Here is a 16346-nt window from a genome sequence, read left to right as displayed (position 1 = left end):
TTTGCTACTGCAGACACTGAAGTCTGAAACCCAAGCACAAATTTAATTTCATGACACTCGGCATAGATAGCTGACATTACTAAATGTGACTCCAATATCATCCTGTTAAATTGGAAATGAGACTCAGCATATCATTATACTAGGCCAGACTAACTGGAGTCAAGGAAGTATTTTCGGGACTGTTAATTTTAAAATGAATCACAATACAGAACTATAATTAGAGCCGACACTTATATTTAACAAAATTGTTTGGGAAGGCTACTTTTCAAACAGTGCTTGTTTAACACAGAAGTCCTTCAGCTGCAAATTAATAAGAATGTGGTCATACAGCACTATTTCAAATTTCTTTTTTGGCTACCCAAATTTAAGAGTAGGGAACATGTGGTCCTCCAGATGTTGCTGAACTCTAACTCCCAGCAGCCTGTGTGGTCCCTGATGAAGGCAGATGATGGGAGTTACAGATGAAGAACTTCTGAAGGGCTGCAGGCTCCATCCCCCATAAGCATTAAAGCAGTGCTTCCAAAAAGTGGGTCTCCATCTGTTTTCAGACTACGGTTTCCATCAACTGTGACCACTGGTCTTGCTAGCTAGGGATGCTGGGAGTTGTAGTCCAAAAACAGCTGGAGACCCAAGTTTGGGAATCACTGCATTAAAGAGTTCTTTTCATATTGCCCAGTTAATGAAGTACAAATTTGACTTGAGACCCAGATCCAAGCAGTCTTTATCCAAGTATGGATATATTTTGCATAAGTGCACAAGCTCTTGATGAAACACAATAAGCCTGGCATCAAAACCATATTTGACTACTGTTACTAATGCTCTGCATTTCATGTCTGATTTTAAATTTGTCTCTAGATGAACTGCTATCACAGCAGCAAGACATCCTAACAAATTATCTTAAAATGTTTTCACAGCTGCTATTTATACAAGATTAGGGTCTCAGGGGAAAAAAATGTTTGCCCTGAAATTATTTTCCAGAATTATATGAATTGAAGCCAACAATCTCTTCTGCTGTGATTGCACAATTAGGGCCGTATGAGAACTCCTTGACAACCAGCTGCTAAAAGAATGTGCTGCTGATCGATTGGGCATTTCCCGCCTCTCATGCCACACCAGTCTGCAAAGCTCACAGTTCATTCAGCAAGTAGCGTTACTAAAATAGCCATTTGTGGAAGGGGGGGGGAGTTATGCCCCTTTTCTGATCCAGAGTACACTTCTAGGCCGAAGGCATAGCTGTCAAGTTTTCCCTTTTCTCACGAGGAAGCCTATTCAGCATAAGGGAATTTCCCTTAAAAAAAGGGAGAACTTGACAGCTATGGCCGAAGGTTGCTAAATTGCTTTTTTAAATATTTATATATTCTGACATTCAGCCCTATCTTCTCCTGAGAAAGCTATTTTTAAAACATAACTATGAAACAAAACCCACTAAAATTCAGTTAAGTAACAAGCACCTTGCTTCCCCCTTTCTGTTAAATATGTGTAACTTGTTAGAGTTTTAAAGTGAAATTAAGATTGATGGGCAGAATATAACATGCTACGTGCTCCCTTGAGGTCTGAAGGCTTATTATAAAACCAATAGTGGAAAACCTTTTAGGTACAGAGAATAGCTACAGTCATGGAAAGGGAACCTAAGTACAGTAAAGTCACTGCAAAACCAGCAATTAATAACATACAGCTAAAACCAGATTGCCAATTTTAAACACACGTGTTGTTTCACTGTAGTGATCTATTAATTATAATACAATAAAAAGGGCTTTAAAATATGTTCCACAGACGTTTAACCCCATTTTAGTGTAAATAAAAAGCATCACATGCAAGAGGTCGCTCTTTTTGGAGCTAGGAACTCACCTCAAGAGGTTTCCTCAAAGTACTCCTTTGAACTCCACTGGGCTTCCCCTCTCTCTCGGATCCAAACTGTATGTGTAAATGTGACATTCCTGCCTTGGAGCTGTATTTAAAACTGGATAGAAATGAAGGCTGGGACGATCCCAGTGAGAGGCTCCTCTGTAGGCCATGGTGGGGCTTGCTCCTCCATGCATATGGTCTTTTTTCAGTTCCTATGCTAGCAGGATCCTCCAAATTCGAGGGCAAACAGGCTGACGCCGTAGGTCTGACTCTTTGATTAGGGTGGGCTGCTACGGAGGGTCCGCTGGAAGAGGACACAGTGTCACCCTTCGGTGCTCGTGCTCCATTGGAGAGGTGAAATGAAACACAAGAGCCTCCATTTGGTATTTCCTCGCAGGTGCCTTGCTCACGGCAGGTTCTCTCCCACAGCGAGCTATTCAAATGCAGTTGCCTAACATCCCTACTTTCATTAGGAAAACAAGAACTTTTAGAAAGCCGAAATCCATTGACTACAGTAGAGAGGGATCCCCCAGACATGTCTTCGCTTTGCACCTGCTCACTATGAGACACTTGAGAGGGTCGCCGAGCTGGTGGAGGAGATGTTGGAGATACTGGCGGCGTATCTGAAGGACTCCTTGGGAAAATGACCAGAGATGAGCAGCGTCGTAAGGAAGCATTTCTCTCTCTTGCTGATGGTGGCAGCTTTGTTGTCCTCGCAGCTTGTTCTGAGTCTTCTTGGTCAAAAATATTTCTGCTCACACTATTCTGTGCAGTGCTGCTCCTGTGGGGGATGGAGGATTTGCGGTGGGCGCTTCGACCTGCAGCAGAGCTGCCACAGACCATGTTACCAGAAAAAATACAGCCTTCTCCAGCAGAAAAGGGGCAGCTACTGCTGTCACTGATGATGCTACTGCTATAGGACCCACCATCACTTGTGGTACTTGTGCACGACCCATAGTCACTCCCTGCGCTGCTGTAGGCTCCTTTGTCACTGGCTGAGAAACTGCTGGGAACCCCACCAAACGCTGCGGTATCAGCCAGACCGCTGCCATTTGTTAGCTGGCGAGACTGACCGACAGTCGCATTCCTGTTACAACAGTCCCCTTTCTTCCTTAGGCTGACCAGGGAAGTATGGTCTTCCAAGGCCACGGGCTGCAAACATCCATTGCCTCTAGAAGTCTGCAAGGAAATCTTCAGCGAAGCACTCCGCTTGGGTTTCCGGGACAAAACTGGCAGTTTGTTTTCTTCCTGCATTCGCTTGGGATTCCGCTTCATTTCAACAATAAAAGGGGCAGCGTTCGACTCAGGACTTTGGGCGTACATGCGGGTATCTTCTTTAAACCAGCCATCTCCAAGGGTCTCTGATAACGGATCCGTGTGACTCCTTTCAGCTGCAAAATGCAGCCGCAACTGCCTTGCCATTTGTCCTCATTTCCAAAGATAAAGGTCAGAGAGTTTTTTTCTTCTTAAGTGGAAAGCAGCTGCCCGCAATCACTTGCCAGTTAATCTTCAGAATAACAGATGAAGACCACAGAAATGCAGGTAGCTGTTAGCCAGAGTGCCTTCTGAATTTAGCAAGTCATTCCTGCCACGGATTGCTTGTTGTGAAGAGCACATTCACTTACAAAACACTTAGTGCCAAGCGACCTTTAAAGCTCAACTCAGCTGCAGTGGACCAACACTGGAAGCCTTGTCTGAATTCTACCCTTCCATGGCAAATTAATTCAACAGCAGTTCTTCCTTCAGATTCCCCCGGCTGCCCTGGCTGAATCTGGGTCTGTGCTTTCTTTAGCAATGTATGACCACTAATACTTTTACCCAGCGGTGTAGAGTTACAGGAAGTTGGTAGGAACCAAGTTCCACATAATTATCAAGGATTCACTGTTGAAAGATCAATAGTGCTAGTAACTGGATAAGAGTATGCCCTGCATAAAATAGCAAGGAACTTCAGTTTGAGAGAAGTTCTTACTGCAAACTTTTAAATTAAAGGCAGCTACTGAGAAAAACAGCCCTTTCATATTTGAAGGTGGGCGGGCTTAATGATGAGAAGCGACTGAACAGATGAAAAACCATGGGTGGGTCCCCAAGAAACCAGCAGATTTTGGAAGGGCTAGCACTATTTTTTTTACACTCTGCCCATACATTTATAGCTTAAAATTTGAGGACTGTTTTTACAATTAGCTGGTGCTTGAGCTCTGAGAGAAAGTTATTTTTTATACAAGGTGCGGAAAAACATTCCCTACATATACAGATATACAGTGGACGCTCGGGTTGCGAACGTGATCCGTGCGGGAGGCACATTTGTAATGCGCAGCACCGTGTCTGCGCACGTGCGGGTCACAATTTGGCACTTCTGCGCATGCGCAAAGCGCAATTTAGTGCTTCTGTGCATGCACGAATGCCAAAACCCGGAAGTAACCCATTCCGGTACTTCTGGGCTCAGCAACCCGAAAACGCGCAACCTGAAGTGTCTATAACCCAAGGTATGACTGTACTTGTAATAAGAGTTCCATTTAGAAATCTGTTGAAAGCAAATTTCAGTATTCCAATATCATTGGAACCAAACCAAACAATTATCCTAGCTTCTTATGAAACCCAGGCATTCAAGACCATTTCTGCTGTAACACCACCAAAACAAGCAGTTCCTCTATTAAGAGCACATTCACAGTGGTAGAAATCAAATGGGAGTATATCTGAGATCTGCTTGAAATGTTAACTTTCATGATTGTCATTTACGTCTTGCCTTTTCTCTTTTGTGCTGCTGCCACCGCTGCTCCTAAGTCAGATTCTTTCCTGGCACCTAGTGGCACTTTGAGGAAAATGCTCTGCTCCAACATCTATGCTAGCCAGCAAACCTTCATCCAGTTACAGACATCTTTAAATACCCAGAAGTTACACACTACACATTTCTGAATCCCACCACAGCAACACAGAATTAAACTGCAGGCAGCAGAGAACACTGCACCATTTATTCCTGTGTAAATCACATGATTGAATATTTTCTGCTAGGTATTTATTTAACCTTTACTACATTTTCAGGGAGTTTTCCATTAAACCCAGCATTTTACATTCTCAATGAGGAAGAGAAACAGTCTTTGAAAATCCTGTGCTAGAGCCGATTTAATTCTTAGCTGGATCTTGTGAGTGAAAAGAATACAGCATGCCAACTGGAAAAAGCGACGGAAGTAAGCTGGTTGTGACAGTTTCCACTAACAAGGTATTATTAGGTCTTTGTTTTCTCCTGGAATATGGATGGAGGGCCACAACTCATCCTTGGCCACTGGCTATGTTGGCTGAGGGAGTCAGACTGATGGGAGACCAAAAACACAGGTCAGTGCGTCTGGCTGTTAACCAGAAGGTTGGTAGTTCAAGCGCACTCAGGGATGGCTGTGGGCAGGATTTCTGCATTGCAGGGGGTTGGACTAAATGACCCTCAGAGTCCCTTCCAACTCAACAACATCTGGAAGGTCACAGGTTGCCCACCGCTTCTCTAGTACTCTCAGCTGCCCATAGGTTCCTTGTTCAGAGCATCAAACAATACATGTATCCTTCCATGAAATCAGTTCCAGTGTTGCCTTCACCAGCACAGTATCCATTCCCTATTAAAGCTCCCTTCTCTTTTTAAATCTGGCTACCAGGCCACACCACAGATCTGAAAGAGTTTGGAGAACTAGGGAGTCTACTACAAGTAGTGAAATGTGGAACATTTCAAAAAATTGTAACTAACCCTAAGAGCACAGGGATTGGCTTGCATGTCACAGTGCCACGGTTGGCAACAAATCCAAAATACATCACAAGAAAATGTACAGGATTCCAATTTTGTTCCCAAACAACAAAAAGCCCACCTACCAAACGGTTTTCATCGAACACTTCAAAGAGGAATCTGTGCTTCTGAGGATTGACCTAGGAGAAACAGTTAACTTCTGGTGAGTTGGCTTGGTAGGAAAGGAGCATTTGAAAGTACAATGTTGTTTTCTATTACACCACATAATTTAAAAGGGCATTAATCACAACAGACTTCTGCTGGATTACGATGCTCAGTCATCACTTCAACATGCAACAAGGTTCACTTACTCTAAAGAAAAACTCTTCATTCCACTTTGGATTCAACGTCTGCAAGTAAAGAAAGAGTAAATTACTACAAGACATATGCAGTTGCCTTTTCTCACTTGGCCCTTAAAAGGTAAAGGTAAAGGGACCCCTGACCATTAGGTCCAGTCGTGACCGACTCTGGGGTTGCGCGCTCATCTCGCATTACTGGCCGTGGGAGCCGGCGTACAGCTTCCAGGTCATGTGGCCAGCATGACAAAGCCGCTTCTGGCAAACCAGAGCAGCACATGGAAACGCCATTTACCTTCCCGCTATAGTGGTTCCCATTTATCTACTTGCATTTTGATGTGCTTTCGAACTGCTAGGTTGGCAGGAGCTGGGACCAAGCAACGGGAGCTCACCCCGTCACAGGGATTTGAACCGCCAACCTTCTGATCAGCAAGCCCTAGGCTCAGTGGTTTAACCCACAGCGCCACCTGGGTCCCTTTTCACTTGGCCCTTATAGCCCATAAATACCTAGCTCTGCCTCTGCCAACCTGGTACCCCTCCAAAAGTTTTGGATGCCATCAGCCATTCTGACAGTTGGTTCTCTCACAAACATGCGACCTGACTTTTGGACTTGTAGCCCCAAACATCTGGCATCAGGTTGGTCTACCTGACAATAATTTCCCACAGTCTCAGGCAAAGGTCTTTGATATCTGCTACTAGAAATACAGACCAGCATTAGCATCAAAGTAAGCAGTTCCCGATGTAAAGGCATCGCCAGCAAGGAAAAAGCATTCAGAACTAAGTAGCATCACCCCAGCTGCAAGGAGAGCTGATGCAGCTGAGACAGACACCCGAGTGCTTCATTTCAGCCTCCGGCCCTCAAAGTACCCCAGTGTCATGAAGCACATTCATTTTGATCTACCTCAAAGAGAATAACAAAACTGTAGATCTGACAAGCTGTACTAAACACAGACCTGACATACTGTACTGTCTTAGTCAGGTGCCCACCGAGAGCTAAAAATAGCTGACTTCCGTGATTCCCCTTCAATAATGCACACTGTCTTATTTGAGGACTTTGCATTGAACGTCAGCTAACCTTTATGCCTATGAGCAGATCAAACAGGAAGGAAGGCTGGCCAACCGCACCTATATCCTTTGACCCTTACAAGGAAAAGAACTTGGAAAGAATGCTGTGGTTCCAGAGGAGTCCATCCTTCCATGGGGGTTTATAAATGTATTTATTCTCTGCCATTCAGTTTCCCCCAGTATCTTATTTGGCACATATCCATTCTGAAGCTGCAAGTGCAATTTTTTAGTACTAGGGGATGTGCATTTACAAATCAGCAATTCCAGAGGATATCAACCGCATCTGCAAATGGCAGCTTAGAAAACAGCATCAAAACAACCAAGAGAACTGGTCAGGGAACAGGGTGGGCAAGAGGAGGAGCTCCCACTCTCTTCTCTATCCAGCAGTTGCCTCTCCACAAGTACATCCCAAAGGCTCCTGCTAAAGCAAGATAAGAGGAAACCTGGTTCCTCTCCCTCAGAGCCCATTCATTCAGAAGGACGTCCCAACCCTTGTGCGAAGGGAAACTCTGTTGTTGTTTTTTAGGGAGGGGGTGAGAAAGTCATCTTCTATAGGCAGATCTCTGGATCCAACCCAACATCTATGTTTCTGTGGCTAAAATGTAAGTAGACAACATAGTTCATTATGTTTTGTTCTGCCCATTTAAAAAAGATTCCCAGAGACAAATTCTGGAGGAGTCCAATTAGTAGCAATGGGTTGCTATCAGACTCTGGTACAGTTTTTCTGGACTGATTTAAGAAAAACACATCACTTACATAGTTACTATATTTGCAGCAGCTGTTGAAAAAATCCACAAGGAACCATCAAGTGTCACACCAAGTTGGAGGTGACCATCTTACAAGGGTATATTGTTCTGCCTATTTCCTGCTGCTTTGTTGCATTGGTAACTACTGCATCTTTCACCTATTTGAGCTAACCATTCACTTAAACAAGAAAATGTCTACTTTCAAGTCACTTGCTTGATTGTGCACCTATTCATTATGCAAAGAAAGTGCAAAGTCTAACCTTTTTAACAGTTTTTGTTTGAACACTGGCAAGGATTCCATTTGCTGAATCATATACTGTCACTTTCACATAGGGATCACTGTACAAAATAAAAGCACAAAAGGTTACAATGGTTACAACCCCTTTAAACAACCCCTTTAAAGAGACAGACTGACCTTGGGTCTGTATTGCTAAATTCTGTCGATCCATCCATGCCAAATGTCACTAATACTCTCCCACACACCCCAAAATTTTGTTTTGTCACTACCAAGAGATAAGGGGAGAAATTAAACCAACAGTCTCCTTGGTTCATACATGGCCATTTTGCAGCTGACCTTAAGCTAGCAGAGAAGAGGGGGAGTATATTTAGTAGTATATTTTAGAATTGAAAACAATTGCCCCAGAAGTCTCAGTTCTCAGCAAGTGCCTCTCTTTGGAATGAGATTCATGGCAGAATAGGGATTTGAATCCAGGTTTCCCAAAACTCAGGTCAGTCCAGACCTCTACAGCTTACCTTCTCTAACCTCTTATAACATTTGGGGGCGGGGGCTGAACATGACATAATTTCCTGCATTCAGTCTCGCATGCCTTGAAAAATCTAGGAGGGATCCTACATAGGAATCAAGTCATAATCTCATTACTCCTTGTACAACCTTGAAGCATCAGGAGGTCAAGCAAGGAGCACTGGAACAAGCATGACTAACACTCCACTTAATAGTGGCACTGAAAAAGTAAGTTTAAGAGATTTCAGAAGGGACAGTGCATTATTTCCTCCTCCCTTCCTCTTTGTAGAGAGAGCTGGATGCTTACCTTGTTCCTAGGAGATCCTTCTTGGCCAGGCCAATTCCAGCTATCACCTTCAGCCTCACTATCCGCACGCTTTCCTGAAACAGAAGTAGTTTTGCTTCCAGTTAGCTTCTGGCCAAGCTGCAAGGTGACTGCACAGTTTAAGAACCATCCCACAATTGATTCCACAATGTGAAAGTGAGTACACATTTAACCTCTCAGCAGCTTTTGATTCCATCTACTACAGTAGGTGCAGCCAGGGTGCTGATGGGAGCAGCAGATTGGTCACATTGAACTCCTATTCTTAAACAGCTACACCATTTACCTGTTATCTTCCAAGCCTAAGTCTAGGTGCTTAGGTTGACATTTAGAATCCTGAACATCCTGGGTTTCAAATATCTGAGCAAACACCTTCTTCCATATCAACCTGCCTAGGTATTTAAGGTCAGTGAAAGAGGCTTTCCTGGTGGTTCCTACATTAAATGAGGCATGCAGTGCTGGGGCCCACAGAAGAGCCTTTTCGGTGGTGGCTCCACATCTATGGAATGACTTCCCCACTGAGGTGCATCTCAGCCCAACTTTGTGCTCTTTCAGATGCTAGATAAACCTGCTTTTTCACCAGGTTTGATTATTTAGGAGAATAATTGTAATGTTTTTATTATCATTTTATTTTACCTTATTTTATGTAAACTACTACTATCTCTGACTGATCAGTTTGGGGGGGCAGGGGGGAAGTCAAAGGACTGGGAAGTTTATTATTCAAGTTGAGTATGTCAAGAAAATGATGGTTAGAAAATAAAAAACAATTTTAATTAAAATATTTCTATCTCACCTCTCTTTTCAAAAGAAACTAAAGGCAGTTAATAATTAAACACAATCCTTGGACCTTCCAGTTAAGATGGCACATTAGGCAGAGGCTGGTTTGTGTGCGCCAAGCTACTGTTTTCCAAATCCCAAACCATCTTTCTTAGAAGCTCACTTATTTCATTTTCATTTTGTTTGGCTTGGTTAGATGTGGGGCATCCCCAGGCACCTGCACATCTCGGGCCAAAGTTTTCTCTTGGCAAAAAGCTATATTTCCTTCTCTTTCCCGATGCCAGGCAAGGCGGCCAAAGCAACACCCTCTCACCACACAAGGCAATATCAGAGCATCCTGCTTTCTTTATGAAAGGGCCAGGCTGTGCTGACAGGGAGGAGAGTTGCCCTGCTGCTCATCAGGCTCCTCCAAGTGCTCTCTGCTCCTTAAGCAGCAGGGCGGAAGGGGCTCAGCAGCCAGCAAGGGACCTCGGCTGCTGCTGTTCACCATCTTCTGATTTGCACCCATAACACTTGAATATGCCTACATGCCATCCTGCTTCAACCAGTGGCTCTCCAGGTGGTTTTGGACTCCTCGACTCCCATCAATCCCAGTCAGCATGGATTAACAGTCAGTGATGATGTTGAGTTGTAGACTCCCAAATTCACAAGGGCTGATTTACATAATGTATAGCAGGAGATTTTACATCAGCCCTTGAATATCCACAACCACTTCACAATTAAGATGCTTCAGTCTTCCTGCAGCACAAATGAGTATGTACCAGGGAGGAAAGTACTTGCAGTAACCATTTAGACGAAGCAGCACAATGCCCGGTCAATAAAACCCAGCTAGTCTCTCTTCCCAATTGCCATCAGCAGCACACAGACCTGAAATGGTCTGAACGGTTAAGTTATACAATATCTACTTGAATATCTACTTTCATCTTAGCGATGGTGATTACAGGACTGTAGTGATCTCCCAAATTATGGGAAAGTGCTCCCTCTAGGGTACAAATTGTGCACCTAAGGCTTGAGGAAATAGAAAGCAAAGCAACGTAAATATTGCCTTCAAGCTCCACACCCCACATGATAATAATAATAATAATAATTTTATTATTTATACTTCGCCCATCTGGCTGGGGTCCCCCAGCCACATCTCGCTACCACACCCCCAAGGGCAACTGGGGGAAGGAAGAAAAGCTTCCCAGAGCATAAAAACTTTCCCATTTCTAGAATGTCTCCCAGGGAGTACTCCGTTATCCTGTCCTGAAGACAGATGTTGTTGCAGGGATGGCGAACCTCTGGCTCTCCTCCAGATGTTTCTGAACTACCACTCCCATCATCCCTGACCACGGGCCATGCTGCCTGATGGGAGCTGGGAAGTACAGCAAAATCTGGAGCATGTCTACCCCAGGATATTGTTTGAGTTACATTAAGGCATCCTTCCCAGAACCCCCCACCCTGCCAACTGCGCTGCCTGGGACCAATGAGAGCTGGAATCCAAAACATCAAGAGGATACCAGGTTGGAGAAAGCTGTTTTTCACCTCGGAACCTGTTTCACAGGTTGCTCAACTAACACTTGGGGTACTTCCAGACAGGGGCTTATTACGGACAAGGACTCGCTCATGCAAATTTCTCTCAACGTTCACACAATGTTTTTCTCATGTAATTCCACAGCCTGTATCTCCCCCCCCCCAAAAAAAAACACTTTAATCCAGATTTTTTATTTCCCATGGAAATCCGGTAAGATAAAAAACAACAACACATAAACAATTTGTTAGCAATTTTTCAATAACCTGCATGGAAATTAAGCCCCCGTCTGGAAAACTCTCTCAAAATGGTCTTCTCCAGAAAAGTGAGAACACGCAGGGTATTAAGAGGGGGGAGCTGGAAGACAAGGTCCTGGTCTCCAAGCCTCTGTTCCTTGGTGCACAGCAGGACAAAGCTCACCAAGAATAAAGGAACCCACTATGGATCCTTTTCCCCTTCCACAGTTTCCCAGTGCCCCAATCCCTTTTCAAGAAAGCAAGAAATAATAATAGAATTGCAATGTTGGAAGGGATCACGATGGTCATCTAGTCCAACCCCCTACAATGCAGGGGCTCGAACCCACAACCCTGAGTCTCATACTCTACCGACTGAGCTAGATGTCAATACCACTCTGCTATACAGCATCCTCGTATGCCTCATTTCAGCAAATCTAGTGGGAACCTAGTTGCCACTCTATTAGGGCCTACCGTAATTCAGCTGAAACAAATGGTTGTTGGCATCATGGACCCAAGAATCATTTAAAGGCTTGCCCATTCTAAATCAGGCCCAGTGTTTCATTGAAAGGAAGATGGATTAAGGTGGGTGCAGGAATGCAGCTGTGCTTCCAAAGAAGCATGAATAAAGTAAAGGAAAAGTGATTTTTTTGGGGGAAGGGGGGTGTTTAAAATGACAAAATTTATCTGCTCAGCTGGAACTGCTTGAAGTTGCAATACAAGTGGGATGTTTAGCTAACTAAAGATATTGACCAAATAACATTCAGAACTTTTGAAGTGAAAGTGATTTTTTTTCCTGGTAGAATGTTTTTTTACAAGGACACTCAAGCAAACCCAAATTAGTCTCCAATGGGCCATGGTTAAAGATGAGCATAGCTTGCACAGGAATACACAGTTATGTGGCAACTTGCACTAAGATGATTTTTTGGGCTGCTGGATCAACAACTCCAAGAAATGCAAGATAGCTTGTACTGGCTGGCATACAAAATGCAAGAAATCCAGAGTCAAAAGCCACTGGTGCAGGAAGGACACAAGCTACTATTAATAGATCCCCCCCTTCAACACACTAAGATTCAGTTGAAGTTAAACAACAGATCAACAGAGCCAGACTGATACCCAGAGAGAACTTGCTGCAAGACAGACCCAAAAAAGAAAATAACAGAACACCACTAGTAATCACATACGGCTCCCAAGCTAAAACAGTACAGCGCATCATCAGAGATCTACAACCTCTCCTAGACAATGACAGCTCTCTTTCTCAAGCTCTGGGAGGAAGACCTTTCATGGCCTACAGACAGCCACCCAATCTTAAACAACTCCTCACCCCCAAAATACCACCACCAGACTTAACATGGACACTGGTACCAGAGCCTGCAATAAACCCAGATGCCAACTTTGCTGCCACATACACCCGGACAACACCATTACTGGCCCCAACAACATCAAACATACCATCTCAAGACTATTTAATTGCTCATCTTCTAACATTGTGTATGCCATCAAATGCCAACAGTGCCCTTCAGCTCTCTATATTGGACAAACAGGGCAAACCCTACGCCAAAGGATAAATGGACATAAATCTGACATCAGGAATCACAAGACAGAGAAACCAGTAGGAGAACATTCAATCTCCCAGGACATTCTATACAAGATCTCAAAGTAGCTGTCTTATTACAGAAAAATTTCAGAAACAGACTGGAAAGAGAAGTTGCTGAATTGCAACTCATTACCAAGCTTAAAACCATGGACAGACCTGGTCTGAATAAGGACATTGGACTCTTATCTCATTATACATGATAAAGCTTTCTTTAGCCATCTCATCCCTTGCTTTTTCCTGCAAGATCAATTGCAGTCGTTAACAGTCGTCAACAGGTTTACCACTCCTATCAGCCAATTACCCATTCCCACCACCCTTCTGAGTAATACCCCTCCCCACCCTCTGACTATACATAAGGGTCTGGTGACTTCTGTTTCAGTGTATCTGAAGAAGTGTGCATGCACACAAAAGCTCACACCAATGACAAACTTAGTTGGTCTCTCAGGTGCTACTGGAAGGAATGTTTTTATTTTTTGTTTCGCACCAAGATTCAGTTATTAAGCTGAATACATGAAGCATCAAGCCTGCCATTCAACACTTTACAAATGACCCTGAACAGCCTTCAGAGGAACTGTCTCTTATTAGAGATCTTATGCAATTTGATCGTGAGAAATATGTTATTTTACTTTCCAGAATTCCTTCCACCTGCTCCCTCCTCACAGATTTACCAGAGATATAACAGAATATGCTTTCAACATGAATGTGGCAGCATGTATGTCCATCCCAATCACATTAAGAGGATCATTTGTACTCTGCCGCTTTCAAGTTGATTTGTGCAATCAAAACTTTCAGGACAGTCACACCCAGAGCAATCTATGTGTGGCCCATAATAGCGTCTAGCAAATATTCTTAAACTTTTCAAGCCAGAAATATCACAGTTTAGTTCTTACTATCACCATTTGATGTGCAGTGTTGTCCTGGCACTGTGCCAGTTCTACATGATGAAGCTACTTCCTCACACTTTCATGGATGTAGAAATCTGAATTTACCTTTGGGGTCACAGGAAATAAAGGACGCTATTTAAGCAGCATTAGGGATAAATGGTAGGAGCCCTGACAGAAGAAGACAGCAGGGCAAAGCATTTTCTAGCTTTTGCCTTTAAGCCAGGGGCTCCGGGGCCTCTAGTTCAGGGTGCCAGGATTTCTACCATATGGAAGGTGCAAGAGCAGGATTTGTAGAGTATGTGCAAAAAGCAATATAGTGTGGGGAGGGGTGTATAAGGCATGCAGGATTAGGCTGCTAGGAGCAGAAGTCCAAAACATCTGGCAAACACAAGGATGAGAAAGGCTATTACAAAGCAAAGCACAGAGAGGAAGATTTATTGTAAGTCTTTTTTGAGGAAGCAGCATAAAGTTCCCCGGTAGAGTATTTTGCAAGATAGGAGGAAATGGGGCAGAATGAAAGGAGGTCTTCTTGTGGGTTTGGGGATTCTGTTTAGGAGCTGCTCTACTGAGGGGTCATCCACACCTTTGCTTGCTCCACCATTTTCCACCAGAAAAACCTGTTATTTACTGCAGAATTGAAGCAAATTCAAACCGGGTTTTCTCCAGATTGATGCTTGCTCCAGTTTAATGCTTAAGCATGGGTTTCCAAGGGAAAAGCAGGCGGGGCAAAGACAAAACCAATCAGACTCCTGCTTTCTAGGCACAGGATGAATGGAAGTGTGTTAGTGTAAGATAGAAATCCTCAAGCTATGCTTGGTTGGTCCCTTGTCCAGCAGGCGGCAGTCACAAAGCCAACTTCGCCTCTACTACACATTTCAGAAACTGGATATGAACTACAGTGGTACCTCGACTTACGAATGCCTCGACTTCCGAAGGTTTCAACTTCCAAAGTCCGCTAACCTGGAAGTATTTTCGCCCCGCACGCAGTCTGTGCATGCACAGAAGCGGCACGCATGGTCTGTGCAAAATCACGCTTTGCGCATGCGCAAAATGGACACTTCGACTTCCGAAGAGCGCCGCGGAACAGATCGCCTTCATAAGTTAAGGTAGCACTGTAAAAGTTTTAGGTAAGAGGTGGGGCTGGGGGGGAGAGGGATGGCCAGGACTCTAAGATGCACTACCCTCCCACCTTAGGAACCTAGTAAAACAAGGTAAAGAAATATAGTGCACCACATAAAAAGAGCATGTCCATGAAACAGCCTAGGACTCCTCCGGCCAAACCCATCGAAAACGTTGGGTGAAGGTCTGCTGGTGGAGAAGAGGTTAATCTTCCCAGCAGAGAGGTGATGAGGTTTTGTACTGCATCAGATGAGAGATGAAACGGTTGGGGGAGGTCTCCTGTCATTGGATTGTTCTTATTCAGCAAACCTATATTTCTATACATAATCATTGTTTGCTTATTAATATATTTTATTGAAGTGAGAATTTAGTGGATGGAGTGATATGTTGGGTTTCAGGAGAATAGCTGAGCCACTGGGGTGACAACATGGTTATATGCAAATTTGCTTTTCTTTTTGAACTACCTAGATATTTTCTAGAAGAAAGGTCAGGGGGACTTCCTACAGAGAGCCTCCCCCCATCAACCTGACCAGCACTTCGCCCAGCGAGAGAGGGAGCAGCGGGTCAGGCGGGGGAATGCGGAGTGGAGCAGAATGGAGGAGGGAAGGCTCAGCGAGGTATCAGAGCCCCTGCACTGCCCTAGCCAACAAGTGGAAGAGGGAGCATAGCTGCTTACGGCGCGCGCCCAAACGCAAGCTTTTATGCTGGCCCCGAAGCAGAAGGGCGCCATTGCCGGATTCTGCGAGTGACTAGGTCATGTTTTCTGCTATATCTGCACTGTAAATAGTATGCACAATAAAACCCTTAAAGACAGAACGGAGTGGAGCGTCTTTACTCGGGAGTAGTCACAACAATCCCGACAATACTGTACAGTATGTTGTATTTGGTGCTGTTTGGTAGTTTGTATAGAATTTGATTTTGTGGGATTTTATTTACGTACATTGTTTTTGTTGCTTAATTACACTACTAAAAATGTGGAAGTGATGACTATTATTAGCTGAATGTTAAAGTTGCACTGTATTTTTATACTTATTTATTTTGAAATATGTGGACTGCTTAAGAGATTTACCTTGAAATGTAAAGCTGTCTACCAGACAAATAAATTAAAATGGGCGATATCAGTTTTTCACCATTGTGATATATCACCAGCCAAACACCATGATATACTGATATATCACATTGTCTGAAATAGGGAGGAAAGAGGAAATAAGGTTTGGAGCAAGAAGCAGCCCAGTATGGATTCCTGGATGTTGACAGCCATCTGTCAGGAATGCTTTGATGGTGTTTCCTGCATGGCAGGGGGTTGGACTGGATGGCCCTTGTGGTCTCTTCCAACTCTATGATTCTATGATTCTAATAATTCAAAGCAGTTTTGAAGGATACAACGCTTAGCCCTAAACACAGTGACACCATGCACAGGTTCTGCCACTACATGGCAAGGCTAGGT

General features: G+C 43.9%; 1 protein-coding gene across 4 annotated transcripts in view; it reads right to left on the bottom strand.

Annotated features, from left to right (window-relative positions):
- Positions 1 to 16346, bottom strand: part of NEDD4 (NEDD4 E3 ubiquitin protein ligase) — a 48709-nt gene that overhangs the window by 26765 nt on the left and 5598 nt on the right. For 2 of the 4 annotated variants that reach the window (XM_035130940.2, XM_060282816.1), the window contains exons 2-5: positions 8765 to 8838; positions 7976 to 8054; positions 5920 to 5958; positions 5695 to 5748 (exon numbers count right to left, since the gene is read on the bottom strand). In XM_035130940.2, the coding sequence (XP_034986831.1) occupies positions 5695 to 5748; positions 5920 to 5958; positions 7976 to 8054; positions 8765 to 8838 (246 nt within the window). The other 2 variants (XM_035130937.2, XM_060282815.1) reach the window with 1 other exon arrangement.

The sequence above is a fragment of the Zootoca vivipara genome, chromosome 14, assembly GCF_963506605.1.
Source record: "Zootoca vivipara chromosome 14, rZooViv1.1, whole genome shotgun sequence".
NCBI lineage: Eukaryota > Metazoa > Chordata > Lepidosauria > Squamata > Lacertidae > Zootoca > Zootoca vivipara.
This window is presented reverse-complemented; position numbering and strand designations above follow the sequence as displayed.